This window comes from Strigops habroptila, chromosome 1 (assembly GCF_004027225.2).
Source record: "Strigops habroptila isolate Jane chromosome 1, bStrHab1.2.pri, whole genome shotgun sequence".
Lineage (NCBI taxonomy): Eukaryota > Metazoa > Chordata > Aves > Psittaciformes > Psittacidae > Strigops > Strigops habroptila.
In genome coordinates, this window is record NC_044277.2 from 129,422,999 (window position 1) to 129,444,975 (window position 21,977).

Sequence of the window (21,977 nt, forward strand, 5' to 3'; positions counted from 1 at the left end):
TTGGCTAAAAATCGGCAATCTTTTTATTCTTCCTTCATGAAGCCATGGCCAGACTGTAATTGCTCCTAATTGCTTAACATCAAGTCCACCGAGTGGCTTGTTACAAGGTTTAGAGCTGAATTGAACCCAGCTTTAACTTAGTTATGCATAAAGTCATGATGAAGGACACAAAAATCATGATTTGTGTCTGTAAAAAATGTATTTATTGACAATGTTGGAAAAGTGCGAAGCTTGAATTTCAGAGTCTTATTTGTGTTCACATGAATCCAGAAGACAAAACATCATCTCTCTATAAACTGACTAAGTCTACTGAATTCCTTCAGGCTTTATTGAAATTACAGAATTTCTGAAAGCTAAATAGCAGAATAGAAACAACATTATGTTAAGAAAAATATATGCCTTATTAGAATGAAACTATTTCAGTCCTTTCATAGCCAACCCTAACAATCCTGAGAACATCAGATCACATAACCTCTTCATAGGTATATGGAAAAAAATACAACTCCAACAGTTTGGGTATGTAACTACTCGCATGCTTTTTACAGCAAAGGTCTGTACTGTCTGAGGGCTGTCAAAGGTTAGGATGCTTCCAAAGGCAAACTATTTATTCAGAGGCAGATTTGATCGAGGCTCATGTTTTCCAAAAGGCAGCTAGCTTACTTAGGCCCTTTAAAAAAAACCTTTTCCCTAGAGCTCATCCACTGGTCTGTTTGGGCTGCATATTTTGAGCAGCACAAAACTGCCAAACCAAAAGCAAAGAACTTGTTTTTAAGAGAAGCAAGGAAAAGACAAAGAGCAAAAGATAATACTGCAGATCATTGCAGGCTTCACAGAGTGCAGAACAATTGTTTTAATAAGAGCTAAAAATACTTTCTTCTAAGAGCACTTGCTCTCCTGCCAAAGGCATTCAATACACTAAAAACATGTTTGCAGAATCAAAATATTTATAACACAATGAAGAAGTAGTTCTTGCTTTAGAAACTTATAATAGCTGGTTAAGTTGGAACTACATTTTTCATAATACAGACAAAAGATTATCAACCACAGACAGACGTGAATATTGACTTTGTTGCCAATCTACTGTTAAAACAGGAAAAATACCAGCATACGTTTTCTCTAGATCACCTGCTAGTTACGTTGGTGTAACTATCAATATAGTTATAGGACAAAATATCATTTTACTTTCTAACCTTCTCCTTGCTATGCGACAGAAGTGAGGTGTGCTAGAAGGCGCTCTGTGAAAAAAAGGAACAGAAAGGCCATGCAAATAAAGTCACCTGGCCTCACTGGAAGCTTCACAAATGTTTGTTATCTCTTCTCAAAAATCCCAGCTCAACTCAAAACTCAATACAACTCTTCATCTGTAGTCCAGAGGAACACAGAAAGCTAAACTTTCGTAACGATAAAACTTCAGAGAAACTTTCATGGAAAGTGTCAAGTTTGGCTTCTTTCCTTTGTTAATTTCAAACATTGGAAAATCTTACTTTTTTTTAAGGGGGAAGAAAGAAAAAAAAACCAAACAAAGAGAAGTGATTTAAAGTCATGAATAGACTGACATTTCACTTTTGAAAATCCAAGGCTTTTTGTCATATTTAGCTAAAGCCAAAACAGTGCCTACAGCAACATCAACAGTGAGGCTGCCAATATGGCTTCCAACTGTGAAAAGCACTTTTTTTCTTATTTTCTAAGTTTTGGGGTTTTTTTTGGGTTTTTTTTTTTTTTTTTCTACTTTTCCCCTTCCAGAGACATAAAGCAGCACAAAACAGTCAATGTCTTTGCAAAATTGTCAGGCAAAGGAATCTACAATTTTGTTTTGTAGCACAGTTGCTATTTGCATACTAACCTAGCAAGAATTTAACATAACACATTATAGTATTTGTAACATTGGAACAACAACTTGTTCTGCAATCATGAACTGCCAGCTCCTGGGTTTAATTTAATTACTCTCTTGTCTTGTAAGGCAAGAAAGAAAACAAAACAATGATACATGAGGGTGCCAGCCACACTCGTGTGTTCCATTCCCACCTCTCCTCCCCACAAAAAAACAAAGGCTATAAGTAAGGCCCGAAACTGAGACATATTACTTTAGACTTTCAGAAAAGTTGTTTAACACCCTCAAAAAAACCCCAAAAAACCCAGCAGTTTGCAGTTTGTTGAATTACAGTAGGCAATTCTCTTTCAGCAAGAGAATGCTAAAGCAGCAAAAGTGGATAAAGAGCATTCAAAGTGCTAAAACATTTATACTGTGTTACTTGACTCATTAGTTGCAACTTCAGTTCCTCCTCTCTGAATGTCTCCTTTTTCTTCATGCTGATAACAAGCATGGAACAAAGCAAGACAAGCTCTTGGTGCTCCAAGCTGATTCTATGAACTGGTAGGGCTTGGTTCATGCTGCAGTCATCAGCAGTGGGTCTGCTGGAGATGTGTTTCCCTTTCCTAAAAGGGAAAGTGAGTTATAATGATTATGAAGGACTAACAGATGAAATCATATGACTTTGTCTTTAGCTCATCTGCAACAGCAACTGCCTCCATACTTCTCTTCCCATAGGTATCAACAAAAAATATCTGCACTTGCTTTCCTTCTCTCTGGTAAGTCCTCCATACCTCCCCATCTAACTTCTTCCCTCTACACCAATCCATTAAAAAAAAAGGGGCAGGAGGAGGGGAGGAACCTAACAGATAATTTCTGACTGTAAATTATGTCCCAACCTTCAGCCTGTCCTGTGTATTTAAATTTCAAGCACATCAGGGTGGGACTTTTTGCATTACTACTCAACACACCAGAACACTGCCCTCAGTTGACCTTGCAGTGTGCTGTAACAAAGCCATTATCTGACTTCCTAGGGTGTTTTTTCCCAGTACAGGAAGAATGGACAGATGAAACAGAACCCATGAAATTGCATGTAGTTCAGGTGTCAGCATTGTGACATGTAGAAACATAACAGAGACACTTCATATTCATCTCAGGACTGTCCAGAAACTAGTTTCAAGATCAAGTACACTGAAGAAAAAGCAAGCAAAAGAGGGTATACTGAATTTTCTCCTGTCCTTAAGCAGCTATTTAAGCTCACCTTACAGGTCTTCAAAATACCTTAACTTGCATCTTTATGGCGTTATAGTAACTTTAAAATGCCTATGATGTATTGCCATGTCATCAAGCCTAGAAGACAGAAACTTTGATTTGTCTTGGTAAGTTTGAAGCTTTAAAGATACATAAAAGACATTAATATAGCTCAAAGTAACCTCTAAAACAAATATTGTCACACTTGAAATTCAGAACATGTTCAACGTGAACGGATCCATTATTAGGCATTGTATATAAATATAGTGAAGTGAGCTAGTAGCATCAGCATAATCACTAGAGCAAAATGTTTTGTTGCCTAAGGACAGATGCACCGCAAGTTTGCATATACCTCCTGTTTACTTATGAGGCTTCCAAAGAGCTGGTTATGTCTTCCTATAACAGGAAAATCAGTACCAAAGTAATCATTGCCTCCTACCTTGGTTAAAGACTTAAGCCTAGACCATGTCACACTACAGTTCTCCCCAGAACTCCTCACAATAGAAAAGTGCTGCGAGCAAAAGCACCAAAATTCCAAAGATTATCATACATGTACACCAGGAAAATTAGTTCTTTATAAAGGTACATTTGTTAATGTTTGACTGTCATTTTCCTATGACGAACTTTCCACTAATATTAATTCCAACAGTTTGGAAAATACAGTAGTTATCTGCTATTCTAGAGAACAGTGTTTGAAAGTTACAAGTAGCACAAAAAGTTGCACTTTTGTAGCTGTTTTTTTTGTTTTTTTAGAAAACTGTGAAGTCAACAAGCTTGATGCATAAATGAAGTTTAGGCTTTATCAGCCTATTATCTCAGAGGTATTCTAATCCATAAGAGATATTTTGTTACACTACGTCAATCTTCCCTTGTCTTCCCTCTTGCTCTGAATCAACTCATCATACTGTTTTTCCTAGAGTACCGTGAAACATAATTTGAAAGATCCAAGACACTCAGAGTTTGCTTGACCTTTAAGACAGGCTGCAGTTTCATTCACAGGCATTCATGGCCCCTTACTACAATAAACCAAAACGAATCTCTTCTCAGCCCCTGCGAATTCAGGTGTATTTCCAAGAACTCCAAAAGTAAGCCTAATCTACTCTTACAAAATCAAGACACTGATCAGCAAAGATGGAATCAGAGTAGCAAAGATCATAACTAGCTACTGGTTAATGTGGGGAACTAAGAAGCAGACAGAGGTGATGCATGTGTTCCTGTAATGACGTTCTGCTGTTCTTCCATGCCTTACTTCCCAGTAAATAAAACAGGAAGATTTTACTTCTATCCCATTTCTTCCATCACTTCTCTAAAAGCTCCTACCTTTAAAGCTGTTGGTGCACATAAGGACAGAAACATCACCCCGCCTAGCAGAGCAGATTATTTAGTAAAGAAATATACATATGCATTTTGAAAACAGGATTTTATTGGAAGCTTATCAAAAACATCTGAAATCTTATTCAGGAAAGGCACTTGAGACTTTAGTCCCTTTTCTTTTTAGCTTTTTTAGCTTTGGGTTCTTGTGACAGCTGAGATAATTCACTTTCTTCAACTTCACTGCAATGCTTTCTTTTCTTTTTCTTTGACTTTTTATGGTCGCTTTGGTAACCACTGGAGTCACTGGTAGGCAATACATGTTCCTGTTCTTCTTGCTTATGCTTTTTCTTTTTCTTCTTCTTCTTGTTTTTATTATCACATAATTCATTCACAGCATTGACACTTTGCTCTTCTGCATTTTCCTTCGCAGTGTTATTAGTCCCATCAAGTGGCTCCTCTGTAACATGATCTCCCCAAGAGTCATTCAAGCTATTTTCCTGGTGGTCAAGCTTTTGAGTTTCACCTCCACTTGTACTGTCAGTGATGGTCTCAGATTGCTTGGGCTTCAGGCTGTAAAGAAATATACATACACACAGTGCAATGTCAAAATTTGCTAAAGCACAATATATATACCAAGTAGATGAAACATAAGCATTTGCTAAAAACAACGACAGAGAACATGATACTCTAATTATAGAAAATCATAAAGCTGATCTACTACTTTCAGAGTAATTTCTACTACCTGAATAGCTTCCTTCTTATCACAGAATCAATATTTTCTTTCAAATCTTACCCTAATTTTCTCCTCTAATATATGCTGTACAAACCATTTTGATGTTTCCTCTTTTCTTGTACTCCTTCATCCACTAATTCATAATTACACATTGTGCAGTAAAGCTTTTTAAGTTATTCACAAACACGCACAACCAACAGCCTGTTCAATCATACATGACCCAGACTGCTGGTTTTACCAAGCAATTGCCTTGCTGAAGTTTATAGTTAAAACAAAAGTGATGCCAGAAAAGTCAAAAAACGAAGAAAGAAAAAAACCCAAACAAAATAAAAAAAACCAGCAGGTACCTTGCAACTGAGAGCACTGGAGAAAAAAGTTAAAAATCATGGAGATGTCCCCAGAGGCACTGAGGACAAAATCACTAAGTTTCATTGTAAATTCACTGAAATAGTTTAGAGCATCCTTTGAGATTAAAAAAAGAAAAACCAAATTAAAAATGTTATGACTTTTTTCAGTACTAGACATATTTCAGTACTAGACATATTTCAGTACTAGACATATGTAATTAAAAACATAACCACATTGGGATGCTTCATCAAGGACTGTAGTGATAGGACAAAGAGTAACAGGTTTAAACTTAAACAGGGGAAGTTTAGGTTAGATATAAGGAAGAAGTTCTTTACTGTGAGGGCGGTGAGGCACTGGAATGGGTTGCCCAGAGAAGTGGTAAATGCTCCATCCCTGGCAGTGTTCAAGGCCAGGTTGGACAGAGCCTTGGGTGACACGGTCTAATGTGAGGCATCTCTGCCCGTGGCAGGGGGGTTGGAACCAGATGCTGTTAAGGTCCCTTCCAACCCAAACCATTCTGTGATTCTATGATTGGTAGAAAAAAAATTGCTCAGCAAATGACCACTTCAACAAACAAAAAATCTGTTCTCTTTTAAAGATAGCACTATTAAGATTTTTAGCAAACTGCTCTAAAAATTTGCAGAGGCATAGGTGAAAAGAGGAAGCTGATGCATTCTCTTGTATCATCTTTGATATTCTAATGTTTCACCAAGCATTTAAGTCACACAAGCATAGCTGTTTGTGGATATCTAATGTGTGTGTGCGCATGTGTGTCTAAACATGTATGTAAACACTGTGTTGAGAAACTGGACTGCTTCCCTTGAACAACCTATGCTTTTCATAAACACAGCTGCTCTACACATTTGGGGGTGCTATTTTGGGCATGTATTTTTATTTATGCAATCAACAGTTCATAGGTCAGCACACTCAGATTTTTAAAGCTACAAAAAAATATCTACTTTAAGAAAGCTTAAAGATTATGACATTAAGTCAAATCATTTAGGTTATAACAAACTCACTAAAACAGCTAAAAATATTCTCTAGTAGGGCAGAATACCTGCTTTCAGTGAGTCCTCCTCGAATGAAGAACAGCCCAGCTGCATCCGAATCTAAGTGCAATACTTGAAATTTCAGTTCATCCCCTATCTTTAACCCCAGCTCTTGCCACTGTGCAACTGACATTTGTTCAGGTTTAGGGATAGAAGCATTGAAGCATCCATGTATCAGGCAGCCGATATGACTAGGGGCCACTTTATTTATTACACCCTAAGAAAGAAAAAGAACAGCATATGAAGCTACAGTAAAGATCACATATGGTATATATTTAGTTTCCTATATGGACACTTCTCAACAAAAGTTTATGCACAAGTTACACAGTCAGTTTATCTAACAAATAAGTTAACTTTTCTTCACTAAAATCAAAGCTATTCCTACATACTTTTTATACAATTCCTCGGAAAATAGAACTGAACCTCTATCTCTAAGACAAAGAAAGTCAAAAGGTGGGATTTAGCCATAGTGAGTACCTGAATAGAACGGATAACTCTTTACTCACCCTACAGCCATCAACTTTGCTTTAAAGCCATTTTAACTCTGATTTACTCGCCTCTAACAGTTTTCATGCTGGCACTACTTAGAACTAAATAGTTCTAAGTAAGAACTAAGAACTACTTAGCAGCTAAAGATACAGATAACACATAAAAAGCTTTTAAGTTCTTCGTTCGTGGGGTTTCTTCCACATTTGCATGTCAAATGTCATTCACTTTTGTTTTCCCCAAGGATGAATGAAAGACACTGAGGGTTTTTCCATTCTCTTTCAAGCAAGAGCACATATTCATTTCTTAATCACATTTAGAAAGATAGAAACGCACAAGCTATGCTGCAAAAGGTATGACACAACAAGGAATGTAAGCCAACTGCCAACTTATTTTTCCAACAAGTACTGATGCAAGGACATTAACAAGCTTACAGCTGTTTAGAGAGCCATATATTTCCTTTAACGGGAAGGCAAGCTTCAGTTTGGTGTACTGCTCTCGTACTTAAGGAACTAAACTCGTGAGAACATCCTAAACATTCCTGCCACTAAGAACAAGCAAACCTCTCAGATAATTAACTGCTCTTCAGAAAGAAGCATCGGTATCAATGATAGACAGAATTATGATCTGGTATGATATTAAATCCTTATGATGCAGTATTTTGATAACTTGTATGTATTTTACATAAAATTAACAAATATAGGGACAGACAGTACAGAGATTAAAATACACACTACTGCTACAAACTGCTAATAAACTATACAATAAACTACTAGTATAAACTAAAACATATCTCCACCTAAGTCTCAGACCTCTGCTGATGATGGAGATAAGCTTTGATTACTAAATAGCAAAACAGCCCCAAGAGACTTCAACACGTTTACATACCACCAGTTTCCTCCCTTTCTTGGGGCTGAAGATCACGAAGTCAGCCTCAATGTTCAGGTGGATGAATCCTTGGTCGTCGTAAATGTCCCCGAGCTCGCCCACCACTTTGATGTTGTCGTAAGCCACCGGCACACCCTGAAGCCTGGAAAAGGAAGAGACGGCACCGTTAGCTGTTAGGCCGCAGCCAGCACCACCGGGCCGGGGGAGGTCAGGCGGGCTAAGGCCTCCCCGGCGCCGAGCCCCACCCGCGGCCGCACCTCTCCGAGTACCGCAGGAGCTCGGCGTCCAGCTGGGCGCGGATGCCGGTGCGCTTGCGGCCCAGGTAGCGCGGCGCCAGCGCGACGTGCCTGCGGTGCGGCGCCACCACGAGGCACGAGTAGCGCCGCCACACCAGGCCGCAAGCCACGGCGAAGGAGGGGGCGGCGGGCAGCGGCGGCGGCGGCCCCGCCACGGCCATGCTGCGGGCAGCGGCAACGGCGACACACGCCACGGCGCGCCGCGATGGCGTCACTAACCATCCGGCGGCGCGGAACGGCGGCGGCGCGGAGTGACGCGTGTCCGAGCGCCGGCGGCGCGGCCCGTCGTGGCGGAGGAGGTGGCGCGGCTGTTGGTTGTTGATATCAGAGCACCCCGGGGCCGCGGCCCTGCCGGCTCGGCCGCGGTCCCGGGCAGCTGTGGGAGCGCCGAGAAGCGGGGGTCTGTCCCCGTCATCTGTACAGTGGCTCAGACACGCCAGTCCGTGCCTCTTCAGCTTATACCTGCACGATGAGCGTCCTTAATTTTCTCTGTTCAACTGATTTAGATTAGACATTAGGAAGAAGCTCTTTACTGTGAGGGTGGTGAGGCGATGGCACAGGTTGCCCAGAGAAGCTGTGGCTGCCCCATCCCTGGCAGTGTTCAACCAGGTTGGATGGGGGTTTGAGCAACCTGGTCTTAGTGGAAGGTGTCCCTGCTCGTGGCAGGGGGTTGGAACTGGATAATCTTTAAGGTCCTTTCCAACCCAAACCATTCTATGATCATACGATCCTACGATTTTTGCATAGTCACACATCCATTTGCCCCATGAACCTAAATCAAACATTTGGTGTTTTAGACAAAAGACTGTATTACACTGTCATCTTAAATTTAAATCAAATATTTGGTAATTTAGACAAAAGATAAGAAGTCAAATTACCTTAAATGGTGTTCTTTGTATATGGCAATTTTAAGAATACAGGACTCATGTTCTGTTGCTAGGGCCTGGGTCTAATTTGTGCATATAATGAGAAGTTTATGACACTTTCATTAACCACATACTAGAAGATAGAAGGAGAGGAAAGATAAAACTTACAAAAGTTACAAAAAGGAATGCTGGTGCACTGCACGCTGCAATGACTTAAAAAGCGAGGCACAGTAATAGGAAAAAAACGCTTGTTGACTTCTTGTAACCAATTGAACTCGTGGCTAGTTAGTTAAGATTTTATCTAGAGGTATCAGACAGACTTTATATGAGCACAGAACTGCACACTATTGCCTTAAGGTTTTATTTTAAACTCGTTTAACTGAACTGATGCAAAACCTTGAAAAGGTATTGTTTCTTTGATTTAAATCAAATTTACATCAGCTTAACTTGTTTTAGTAAATGTGCACTTTCAAACTGACTGAATCCACGTGCGGAGTTATAAAAATAATTTATATATATTCATTAAAGGTGTTAAAATTTCTTTTAGGTTGTAGAGGCTTCAGAAACACTGTTGCTCTGTAAAAACAAGCCTTACGTCAGAAGTCGTTGAACTTCCTATAGAATGTTAAGTGATGCAAAAGCCTTTGAAACTACTCAAATACTACATAACGAGAAAGTTTACTTTGGATGTACTGTGAAGACAGGATGTTATTAGTTTTCACAGGTAAAACAAATGTTTTTTTTTTATAATTTGCAGTACTTTACTGCAAGTAAAGTTGGATTAGTGTGAAAGAACTGAGATAAAAATGGCTTTCAGATGTCATACTGAACTTGCAAAATTAAAGGAAAAATATCTTAAACTACTGTAATCTGTATACTCTTGTGGCTTTAATCCTCCAAGGTATTTAATGTTGGTTGAAATTAATTGTATGTTATACGCTTTCAGTTTTCTGCCAGAAGTATCTATGTTTTATTTCATCTATTCAGATCATACTTAAACCTTGCAATGTGCTTTCAATCTCAGTTAAAGACCTTATACAATAACCGCCTGCACTTCTATTCTTAAATGAAATATACGTTTCATAACTCTTATTTATGAGTGGATTTAGTTTGCAGTGAGAACATATAATACACTAAGGGCTACACTCATATTTATCCAGGATAATGAAAACTTGACTGTGCTCCTTCAATAAATACCCAGAATAAGAGGGAAAGGCAACATGAACAAAAATGTGGATTTCTGTCTTTCTCCCTCTAGGAAGGTTGGGCAAGATGGTGCCAGAAGGGCTCCCTCTTTCTGCTACTGCACCAATCCGGGGTTGTCCTCGTGGACTTCTGTCCCCAGAAAACTCTCTACAGAGATCAGGTCTGCAATTTATAATTGAATCTCCGTTTATCCCTGCTACTGTGCTTTGGTTTTCATTGCAAAGTGTTCTTGGGAGTTCCAGATTTCCATTCAGGCTAAAATAATCTGGAGAATGAGCTTTAAATCCTAATGGTCATTAAGTCTGTGGAGTCAGGCCAGACCTAATGCACAGTAGGCTCCTTGAAACTCTTTCAGTGTAGATACCTGGTCCCAGCACCAGCTGTTTTTCTCTGTCAGCACACACTTGTTGGGCCACACTACTTGCTGGTGCAGCAAAGCCTATCTGGACCGAAAGCAGCATTGTCTTGCAGTCTCCTGGAGACTTCAGAACCATCATATGACTTGGGTTTTCGGTACCTGATTGTAAAAGATGTCCTGATGAAAGAGAGCAATCTCAATCTAACTGCCACCTCGCAAAGTAACGATTCAGTTCTTAAAACCACCCCAACTTTAACACTTAAATCCTGATATCCCTACATTTATTTCTTGTCTTCTTTTTCTTCCCTACTTGCTTATCTTCTTTTCACTTCTTGATGTTAGCTTTCAGTTTAAAAACAGTCTGTCTCAGCTGATGAGACAGACAACCGGTGTCCAAAAAGGCAGCTAAAATCAGTGTCTAAAACAGCACAGCATTGGTACATTTGCCAGGTCTCACAGTGGCTGATAAAATTGTGCTGAGCTGTTTCTCTCTTGCAGTCAGGTTGCCAGTAACAATCGGGACCAGAACCAAAAAGCTGCATTTTCAATCACGGCTGTTCTTTTCCTTTCTGTTTTATCTGTGTTTGTTGTGTTTTCTTTTTATGGAAAGAAGGCCAGACTTGAGTAAGGAGAATCAGCCACATATCCAGCACCTCTGAGCTGGTCTTTTCTTTTATTCCCATACAGTCATTGCCATCTTTAATCCAGGTCTCTGAATTGACATCGTATGTTGGGTAGAAGGCTCGTCCAACTGCCCATTCATGCTCTTTTGTGTCAGCTGCAGCTCATTCATTCAGAGGGCAGCCTCCATCCAGCATTAAAACCTTGGAAGTCTTAGCTGTGATGGAATATAAAGCATCTTATGCAGACTGTAAAAGTGCCTGTGGCACTATGCTGGAGTATAAGATACACTCCTTCTTAGGGCTGTGCTCAGGGGACTCAGTGTGGTTTGAAATTGCATCCAGCCCAGGTTCCTCATCACACAACTTGTGCTCTATAAAAAAGAGAAATGAAGAAATGCCTCACATTTACAAAGAAAGGGTGAATAGGATAGAAAACTAATGCTCAACTTTCCCCTTCCCTCCCCAAATATTTTAGCTGGCTTCACATTTTTCATGTGGTATTATAAAAACCTACAGTATTTTTAATGGTGCTTGTTGCTTTGGTACTTAGAACAAAGAATCAGTACTCAAACTCTCAGTTTTATTTGAAGTTGTGTGGTAATAGGCTTGCTTCAGTACCTTTGACTCTCATCCCAAATAGAGACTAATCCTAGCATGTTTGGTCATTGAGAATTAAGCATATAAATGTAATTGAGGGTCTCAAGTTGTGGCCCTAAATATGGAATTCTTTTAGGTTAGTTTTGTGGAAGTTTTTTTTGAGAGACCCACCATTCAATTACATATAAAATCGATTAAGGGATTAGTTAATAAAGGATTAGCTAAAGTTACAATAGTTACAGTAGTCAAAACTCATTTGACTGGAAATTCGAGAGGAGTTATGTTATTAATCTCAGGCAAAAATCTGGTTTGAGCAAATATAGGATGAGATGATGGATACTGTCAGTGGCCAAAGAAGGTGGATGCTCCTGTCAGGATATCAGGCATCTCTGTACCACTGGGTTTGTAGAGAAACAAAATGTACCAGATGCTGAAAATCCACCAGATGGCACACTAAAGCCTTAATACTAGAAAGTGCTGTCATCCAAGAGAGCCATAGTAACTGCAGGACAGGCTGAAAATTTAATGCGCGTTATGATATGCAGACTCTGCTTTGTTTTGTCAGCAATTACTAGGTCAGTCTTTAATAGCTAGGAAATCGCTTAGAGAAACATTAAGGGAAAGAAATGGGATAAGACAGCAATTATGTTAATTTTTTTTAAGCTAATAATTTGTCTTGATTTGTAGGGACATTTATGATGTCTGGGATGGACACCTCCTAACAGCTGGGGACGGGCGCAATTTGCCTCTGGCCCTTGATTCTCCAAGTAGGTTGTTGCCTGTCAGGAAATGGCTGATGCGGCTGGCGATCAGTATTGCTTACACCATGAATCACTCTTCTGGAGATAAAACATCTCTTCTATAAATATATTACTGAAAGAGCTGTATCCACGTAGCTCCCTGACCTTACATCTGTGGAAATGAAAGCACCTGCCATAGGATGCCAGGTAGTGGCTGTGGTGCCCCTCTGTAGCTTTGCTGTTTTTTGAAGGCATAGTTTCAGTGCTAGAAACATCACGACCTGTGGAGATCTGGCTGTTGCGCTGATGCTGAGTTTCTCCTCCATGTTTCCGGCCAGTGAGTGAAGTGTGTTTGGATGCTGGCTGAAAGTACAGCTAATAACGTGAGAACGTGACTTTTCCCATGTATACAAGAGGTGATGTTACCATAGAAACGAGGGAGGGAAGCAGCCTATGCCAATGTGAAGAACAGTGAGGCTTTTCTGCAGCATTTTAAATGCTTCTGATGAATTGTGCAACAAGTGAGATAGATGGATATGCAGGTTGTAAATAGGGTAAATGAGGTGTCTCTTAACAATCCAGCTGTGTTATTCTGCAATTCGTACTCAGAAACTCCAAGCAACCCTTTATTCCAGCTTTTTTTAAATTGTCAGGAAAGATAGGAATTAAGGATGCACAGGAGATTGCATCCAGAAAAGTCATCTGCTATTAATTTTAAGAGTAGAAAATGTCCTTTTGCCATCCTGCTTTATGACTCCTGTACTTCTTCAAGATACTACAGAAGACAAAATAATCTGGTTCTACTAGGTCTTTCTCCTTTCAGTGTTCATATACTGCTGGATCATGTGAAGAACTATGAAAGCATTTATAATGAAATAAACATTCAGACATCTATACCTAAATCCTTGCTCAGACAAAACACTAGAAATTACACATGTTTTGCTGAGGCACAGAAATTTTTAACCTGCAGTGTTATTCCCAGTTTTGCATCTCTTACAATTACTTGTTTATTTATTTATTTTTAAATGGAAAACTTAATCCTTCTGGCCTGGACACCTGGTCCCTAATCTGAGGAGTTTGCCATTTGAAAGAGATCCAAAATAATCACCTATTTGAATTAAAGATATTTGACTATATCTGCTAGGCTGCTTTCAAACTGAAGCCCCAGTCCTGCAATCTGATTTTTGCAAGCGAGTTTCAGGAGGGCTGGCACTTCAGAAGTACTCAAAACAAGGATGAGGAATTCAGTGAAGTGTTTGGTTTTTTTTTTTCTTTTGATCTACAGACTTTAACAGGTAGATTATCACCTGTATTTTTGGTAACATATTATTCTGTTTTCTTTTTTCTGTATTTTCTTCTGCAGTTAAAGGTATATCCTTTTCTATTTGCAGAGCAGAAAAAGTGAAGCATTTACACCAAATGTAATGGAAATGAGACGCAAATTGTTTTTGAGGTTCAAAAATGTGATGATTTTTTTTCTTGTGATTATATGGTTTTGTTTGGATCAAATATGGGCTTGTTTGGATATAATTAAAAAAGTTGTTCTCATCGTATTTCCAGCATACAAGAATGAAAAAAACCCCAAACTTCAAATCTGATGGGAATTCTGTTCTCATATTGTAAACAAAAGAGGCTGAGTAAGCATCATAGCATTTGGCTGTTTATTCTGTTTATTCTCCAGAAATCCTGGGATTCCTTTTCCAGAATATCCTTTGTTAGCTCAAAGATAAGCTTTTAATTATTTTTAATCAGTATATGGGATATAAAAATCTGCCTAAATGGTGAAGAAATTCTTCCTCAATCTCTGCTTGAAGATGAGCATAGAAATGATGACATCAGTGTAAAACAGTTCTAGATTTATTATTTTTCTGTTCCCGTTCTCAGGCAGCATATACTACTTCAAAAATCTTTAATGTGATTGAGTTTCTTAGAAGAGCTGAGCCTTTGCCTATCAGTTACAGCGTCATCTACCTTCAGGCAAATGAAGAGTAGTGTTCATTATTCTGAGTGGGTACTGCAGAGCTTCGATGTCACTTTTGCATTTGAGTACAGCAGCTCTAGGTGCTGAAGCAGATACACCTGCAGTAGTTAGGGTGATCTCCAATGTGCTATGCCTATAGTAGCTGTTATCATGAAACTATTTTAGTGTCTCTCATCTCTGAGTGTTGCGGTGCTATGATGTATCACTTGGTGCCTGAATGATATCTCTGAGCGATAGGGCTTAAGAACAGATGTAGCATTATTTTTAGGCAATTGCCAGGTTGTCCTAGTATAAAGAGGAAATTTTCTGTTCTCACTTAACTTCCTGCTGGGTTCATGGTTTAGTTTGGCAGCTCACAGAGTTCTCATTGAACTGATTCAACTGCTTACTGTCACATCCATCCACCCACCCACATGCTAAAATCCCAAGATAACAGAAGTCATGGTTATAGTAAAAAAAAAAAAAAAAATCAAAAAAACCCGAAACAACTATTCACACAACAGCCAAAGCAAAACACAACATGAGAAGGAGGGACTCTTCTGTGAGAGTCATGACAAAAGTACAATTTTAATGTTCCCTAGATTGGTGAAAGTGGTAAAAAAATAAATGCAGTGTGGGCAAAAGCCTGCTCTCATTTCAGATTCTCTTTTCACTTACCCAAATCCCTTAAGAACATGAGAAATTTCTGAAGTGCAGCATTTTTGTATATGTAACTTTTACTGTGATATTAATCACAAGGTTTTCATCATTATTTTTACCATCACCATCTTCTTGAAAGCCAATGAGATGCAATAGTCAAATGGCAAGATATTTTTTAGTCTTTACTTAAGCAAATTTCAGGTAAAGCCAAAGGAATTCATCTGAGTAAAGACCAGTGCGGCATGCTTGCTCCATCAGAGAGGTACTCCGGTCTGTCCTTCAACATCACACCCATTCTCTAAGGCAAAGGTGTCTGATAGAAGTGTAGCCCTTGGTTGCCATTTGTACGGTGCAGTGCTCTACATTCCCACTATGGTCCAACAGATAGTATGATGCCAGCTCTGCCACTGCTGGCTTGTACACAGGATGGGCACTTACTTACGCACCAAGTAGCTGTAGAGGAAGTCCCTTGTGTGTGAAGGAGGGAGGGTGTAATGCCTGCTGTCGTCCTGTTTGCTCTAGAGGTGGACTCCATGAGTTGACCTATATTACTAAATGTAGTCAGCAAGTATTTCTGTCATTTTGAAATGCACAGAAGACGGCAAATATGAGTGGCATCTTCACGAAACAGTTGCAACCAGGAAAATGGGTGTAGTTATTCGCATCCCATAGAGTAAAAAAGCATTATGGTGCAGTGAATCCCCTTCTGTTAGAAATCTGCAAAGGGATATGAAGACAATGTGTAATGAAAGTTGTATATGAGGAATAATGTACTTTGTCTCTAATTCTCATTTGTGCATAATGCAGTGGTACTCTTTTCAAGTGTTTCTTGGACCTATTAAAAAATATCAAGTTGACTCTGAGTGGGGAGAACTCTTCTTTTTCTGTGCCATTGTGAAAAGAGGTGTAAAGGGTCTGAAAACAGGAGTGTCTTAACTAAAAGCCAAGAGTTTTTAGATTGATTTCAGTACATTCTGGATTGGGCCTTTAGAAATGGTTTCTACCTCTGCTACACAGGGTTAACATGGTAGTAATACTTGAGCAGTTGGGCTAGTCAATATAGTTGAGTTCCACTTAGCCAGGTTTGCATCATCAGTAAATATGGTTAAAGAAATATTACTTCAGTATCTTCAGTGAGCAAAGGACATACATTGCTGTGCCATATTTGACACAGGGAAACAATAACACAATGACTATATAATGAAGAGACTGTGAGAGTTGGGCTTGTTTGGTCTTGGAGAAGAGAAGCCAACGTTGGAATTATTTGGCTGTATTCAACAAGCTAATGATTAGCAATGGAGAAGATGGACCCATAGTCTTCCTAGCAGTGTACAGTAGAAGAAAGAGGCAATGGGTGCAAATTTTAATGGGAAATTTTTACTGGATACAAGGAAAGGTTTCTTTACAGTTAGGGTGATCAAACATTAGAACAGATTGCCTGGAGAAGCTATGGGATGCCTGTTCCTTGAAATACTAGAATAATGGTGTGGACCAGATGGCCTCCAAAGGTCCCATCTGACTTAAATTATTCTGTGGTTCTAGGTTAAATGACAAATTCATTACAGAAGAATAAATATTTGGCAGTGACACAAACAGGGCCATGGCAGTCTTTAAATCAGAGTTCATACTAGTAAAAGCTGAGGAAAGCAGAACAGATATGTCTGTGCCCTGCAGCAGCCCTCAATCTGTCCTATGGTCTGATAAACTATTTATACATCTACAAGGCAGCCATCAGCAGAAGTATTCTAGGTGCCTCAAGGACTGCTTAGAAGGTACTCTCCTGGTGCAGGGTGAGATAGTACAGAATACACATCACTACGCTCCTCTTGCTTCAGGGACAAATAGAGACTATGGCTCCAGTGTGTCAATTTGTCATGGACAGAGACTTCTCCAGAGACTCTGGTGGTTGTTAGCTGTACTCCAGGTGTGGCCTCACCGGTGGTGAGTAGAAAAGAGAGATCACATCCCTCAACCTGCTGGCAGTACGTTGTCTAATGTAGCTGAGGATACCTACCATTTGCCGCCTTTGCAGCAAGGGCACGTTGTTGCCTCACATTCAACTTGGTGTCCACCAGGACCACCAGGTCATTTTCTGCCAAACTGCTTTGAATTTGTGTGGCCCCCAGCATGTACTAGTGCATGGGATTGTTTCTCCACAGGTGCAGGACTTTGAATTTCTCCGTTTTGAAATTCGTGGGGCTCCTATCAGCCCATTTCTCCAGACTGTCAAGCTCCCTCTGGATGGCAGCTCAACCCAACTCTTTTTCCTCTTCTGTTATCTGAAGACTCGCTGAGGTTGCGCTTTGCCCTGTGATCCAGATCATTAATGAAGACGTTAAACAGGATGCTGCTGTTCAGTTAAACAGTTAAACAGTAATGTCACTGTGGTTGTTACTCATAAAATAGCAACCACCTTTCATCAAAAATTGCGACACTGTGGTTGCTGAGTTCTGCAGAATTCATCTCAACATGAATCAGTAAATAAATGTCCTAGATGCCACTATGTGGTTACTGTTGGTTCACTGACATTTAGTTAATCACGTTTGTTGCACTGCTGCTCAGCAGATATTTCAGATTGCATAGTTTATGGTGGATGAGGCAAAGTGTAACTAACATGTTTACTCAGCACCAACAGCATTAGAGTACTTTGCAAATTGAAGTAGGCTTTTTCAAACGACTCTGTGCTCCAAAAATAACGTGACCCTCCAATTGCAACTCTCAGCAAATATCACTGCATTGTGATATTTGCTAATGATCAGGTGCTGAAGAAAATTCAGAAATGTCACATTGCCAGTCTGCAGTTGCACAGCATTTTAAATCTCAGCTCTTCAACACTTGGGCACACAGATCACTTTGCTCTGAAGACAGACTTCAGTGAAACTACTCATGCTATTAGATAAGTGCATGTCAAAGGATTGGCAAGGGCTGGATTCGTAGGTATTTCCACAGTCAGTGTATGTGCCCAGGCTAGGCTGGCCTTCACCAAAGAGGCCAATCCAGCAAGATTTTGAATTAGGAGTTTAAATTATTCTCTCACCAGTGAACAAGCCACCTGGGCTTATCCAGCGCTTTGCAATCTCCCCACAGCACACTTACTGTGGAGCATGTGGGGAGGAGAGGAGTTGAGACCAGGACAGCAGGACACAGAGCAGTCATTGTAACTACTTGTGCTGAATGCTGGTCTTGCATATAGTCTACACACAGACCCTGTATTACCCTTATATATTCTTACAAGTCTTGTAAGACGTATAAATGAGAACTTGTACTGAAATCAGCGTAACTTCCCACAGGTTATTTCTTAATTGCATGCATTTTTGCAAGGATAAGGACTGTGCATATTAGATATATTTGAAAGATGAGAGATGTGAGTGAGGAGCTGAAATGCAAAGTGTATTTGTTTATCTTAAGTTTATATTTGGAGCTTAATAAGCTAATAGTGAAAGAATTTGCAGAGTACATATATGTTTTAAGGATGAATTTGAATCGAGACAACTTGATTGAATTGTGCAATTAGGATAATTTGCACTTACCACACAGACATTATCCATGATTTATGCTTTGCAAACACCTATGTTAATGTGTTTCGCATGATTTTAAAAATATTTGGTTTTGTTTTCTTTAATTAAATTAGTTTCTTGCAAATATCTCCAGCTATTTGTGATATTGTGAGTGCTCCCGCCAATAAAGGAACTCAAATATGCTGAAAGAAAATGATCTGATTTCCTGAAATGCATCAGTTAGTTAGTTAAACATGCAGCTTAGCTATTTGAGTATTCTATCTGCAAAGTCAACTAAAAAACATTCCTTTTAGGGATGGCTACTATTATTATGGCATTATTTGAGATTAGTGAGAGGCTTAGTGTGTGTGATTTCCTTTTTTTTTTTTTTTTTTTTGGTTAATAAGTAGCTAAAGGGTGTAATAGCCCTGTTGAACCGGTGAGGCAAAGCATGCTGGAAGTTCTTACTATAGTGATAAGAAGCCTTATATTATCTGCAGTTAAAACACTTCTGCTGTTGCCATAAAAAAAAAAAAAGTTTCTCAGACACCTAACATTCTGGAAATGCAACAACTTTTTCTTTTAAAATTATGATTGTCTATTTGTTGGTTTCCTGTACCATTTTTGTAAGTCTATTTTTGTGTTTATGTTGAAATGTGTGCCAATGTGTCTGTAAGGCATGTTGCCTAATAGTTAAAATTAAGATGTTTGGTTCATTCAGTTGGCCCTCCTAGTCACTGCCAGGGTATAGCAAGGGCACTGTCTGATGGGACCTCAGCTAGAAGAGCAGAGCATGTCCATGATGGTAACCAGAGTCAGCTGAGATCCACTACAGGACCAACAGGTCTGTTGGGTTGAGGCAAGTCTGAGGTCAAGCCTAGAAGTTGCTGGGTCAGGGTCAGGTTCGGAATCAGAGAGATTCAAGACCAAACTTGTGGCCCTGCAGCAGGACCAAGGTTGAGCCTCCACTTAACATGCATCTTTCAAGAAAAGGGGAGAGTTTCTGCTGAGGCTTTTTCCAGCTTTTTCTCAGAGAGCTCTTTCTTCATAGCTATTTCACAGCTGCTTGTTGAGGTTGGGTCTTAGCCCAAGCAGCCAAACCCCCAGGAGGGAGGGAGTGTGCTCAGGACCCTGAGGGTGATTGAGTTTGAGACTTTGAGCCCATCAGGTTGACTGTATTTATCTTGACTTCAGGTTACATATCAGATTGGTACAGTAATATCAATCTCATGCAGATGTTGTAAGCCTTAATTCCTACTCATTAAGTACTTTGATTACTGGATGAAATACACTTTTTAAATTATTATATTATTTTTTGCATGGTGTTATTTTAGCTACTGAGCCAGTAACGTGGCATGTATATTTGATTGTCTTTTATTGAATAAAATATGAACCCCATCTTTCAGTGTTCCTCATACAAAAGCAATGATTTTGTGTAGTCATGGCTCCCTTCTTTGCAGAATTTGCAGGTGATTACATATGTACTCATCAATAGGAGAGACTGAACTACAGCTGCATTGTTGATATTAAAGAAAGGTAGTTTATCTCACTATGAAAAGACCATATGAGTAACCAAAATAGTCATACTTTGCCGCGTCACGGTAGTTGTACTGCTTGAAAGTCTACACAATAAGGTCTTTTCTTTTCAGTAGTCCAAAATGTGGCACACAATTACATGTAGGTAAGGAGAATTCAGACTTGAAAAACTGTCTGCTAAAGTCAGCGTGAGGATTCGTACTGTTGTCAGTATGCAGAGCATCAGATAGTGCCACAGTAGCCATAGGACAAAAAATTTTGGAGAAAAATAGCTTATCACTACAACAATGAGGAAAAAAAGCTATCCAGTCCCTTTTTAGATAGGAAATATAAAAAAAAAATTAATAAATGAAACCTTTGAACACTGAGTTGCTTTCCATGAACAGTTTTGTACAAAAGCTTTAGGTTAGTAAAGATGCAACTCCCTTAAATGGAGGTAATATTGATTTTCAGCCAGGGCAAGAAAGAGAAGATAACAAATCTGAGTGTTTTGGGTTAAATTGTTACTTGTGGGGGGGGGGGGGGGGGAAGTTTGCTAATTAAATCTGAAATGGAATTTTCAACTAATGTGGAGAGGTTTCCCCATTCCCTAGTGTGGTGCACTGGGCTGACCTGCCCCATTTCAAAAGGCTCCTTCTCCAGCTCCATCCTAAACATTGCCAGGAGCCATCCTCTAAGCAGAACAGGTCTTGAGGGTCCTAATCTGTGTGATGTGATGAGAGTACCTGTAAAAATACATGTTTCAGCTGTCTGATCCCCTCAACACAGTTGTAGCCTTTTTTTAAATGGCGGTGAATGACAAGTCCGCCCTTTGTGTAATGGCCAGAAGAGTGAACTGGGAAGTGACTTTGATTCCCTTCCCAGCTGGAGGAGGTGCAAACCTGCAGTATCAGGATCCTATCTCAGCCGGAGAGGGAGGTGGCACTTGGTAGTGCTGGTATTTTTCAGCAGTCTGCTTCTGCTTTCAGGTTTGCTTAGGCAGTCGTGGAGGAAAGAACCCCCGACGCTCAAACCTGGAAGTAACGGTGTGACAAGGTGAGAGCAGAATTCAGGACTTGTAGCCGACTGCCCTAATCAGCAATTCCCAGAGCCGTGCTGCTTTGTGTGCCCTTCTGTGCAGTAAATCACATGTGCTTCATTTCGACAGAAGAGGGCCTCCCAGCTTAACCTTAGCGAGACATCTGGTGAAGACTCCTGAGAAATGAGGGTAGGAGCTTGAATGCATTCAGGCTGAGCAAAGCAGGCTCTTGCTGTCGAGGTGTGATTTAAGATGTAAAACAGTGAAGTCCTCTTGAAGCAGTTTTCAAGTTTTTTAAAACTCTCAAGGAGTTTTTAAATGGTTCCTTCACAGGTTACTGATTTAAGGTAAAGGTTCAGAACTCTGGATGCTGAGAGCAGGGAGTGTTTCCTCTGGAGGGGCAAAGCTCACCCCTTTCTCACTGACTAGCCAAACACCTAAAGAAACTTTGGATATTCCACTTTGGGAGCAAGGCACATAAGACATCAGGCCAGCTAAGGCATTTGTTAGAATCTAATGTCTTTTAACGCTGTAGTGGACTCATCAGTAGAATTTAAAATTACATGGTCTTAAATTATGCTTAGCCTCAGCTTGAGTCCGTGTTACATTATTTTCATTGGAGGCTTTCTAAGAAAATCCAGCCCTGTTGTGAAACTCTGGTTCACCAGCACAGCCAGGCTCAAGCCAGAATCCAGAGAAGAGTGTTGTGAGGATATTTTGTGCTTTAGCTTGCTCCCAGCT

At 39.8% G+C, this 21,977-nt stretch overlaps 1 protein-coding gene and 1 long non-coding RNA gene across 3 annotated transcripts; one reads left to right on the forward strand and one right to left on the reverse strand.

The window, feature by feature from the left end:
- Positions 1–212: 212 nt before the first annotated feature.
- Positions 213–8,385, reverse strand: TWISTNB (TWIST neighbor). Of its 2 annotated transcripts, XM_030482973.1 has the most exons (5): positions 8,137–8,385; positions 7,880–8,021; positions 6,514–6,722; positions 4,492–4,945; positions 213–1,213 (listed from the first exon to the last, which is right to left on the reverse strand). In XM_030482973.1, exons 1-4 carry the CDS (start codon positions 8,334–8,336, stop codon positions 4,540–4,542), a joined length of 957 nt encoding a protein of 318 aa, XP_030338833.1. In that variant the 5' UTR covers positions 8,337–8,385; the 3' UTR covers positions 213–1,213; positions 4,492–4,539. The 2 variants fall into 2 exon arrangements, with proteins under 2 accessions (XP_030338833.1, XP_030338825.1); XM_030482965.1 differs by lacking the exon at positions 213–1,213 and having other exon boundaries at positions 4,465–4,945.
- Positions 8,386–9,524: 1,139 nt separating this feature from the next.
- On the forward strand, positions 9,525–15,015 carry LOC115606660. Its single transcript, XR_003990960.2, has 3 exons — positions 9,525–9,765; positions 10,300–10,407; positions 12,513–15,015. It is a non-coding gene; the product is annotated as an uncharacterized LOC115606660 (long non-coding RNA).
- Positions 15,016–21,977: the final 6,962 nt, after the last annotated feature.

Coding starts and splice junctions, on each gene's coding strand:
- TWISTNB (XM_030482973.1), bottom strand. CDS start 8,336: ATGGCCGTGGCGGGGCCGCCGCCGCCGCTGCCCGCCGCCCCCTCCTTC. Junction 8,022..8,136: donor CTCCTGCGGTACTCGGAGAG/GTGCGGCCGCGG, acceptor TTCCTTTTCCAG/GCTTCAGGGTGTGCCGGTGG. Junction 6,723..7,879: donor AGAAAGGGAGGAAACTGGTG/GTATGTAAACGT, acceptor TTTCTTTCTTAG/GGTGTAATAAATAAAGTGGC.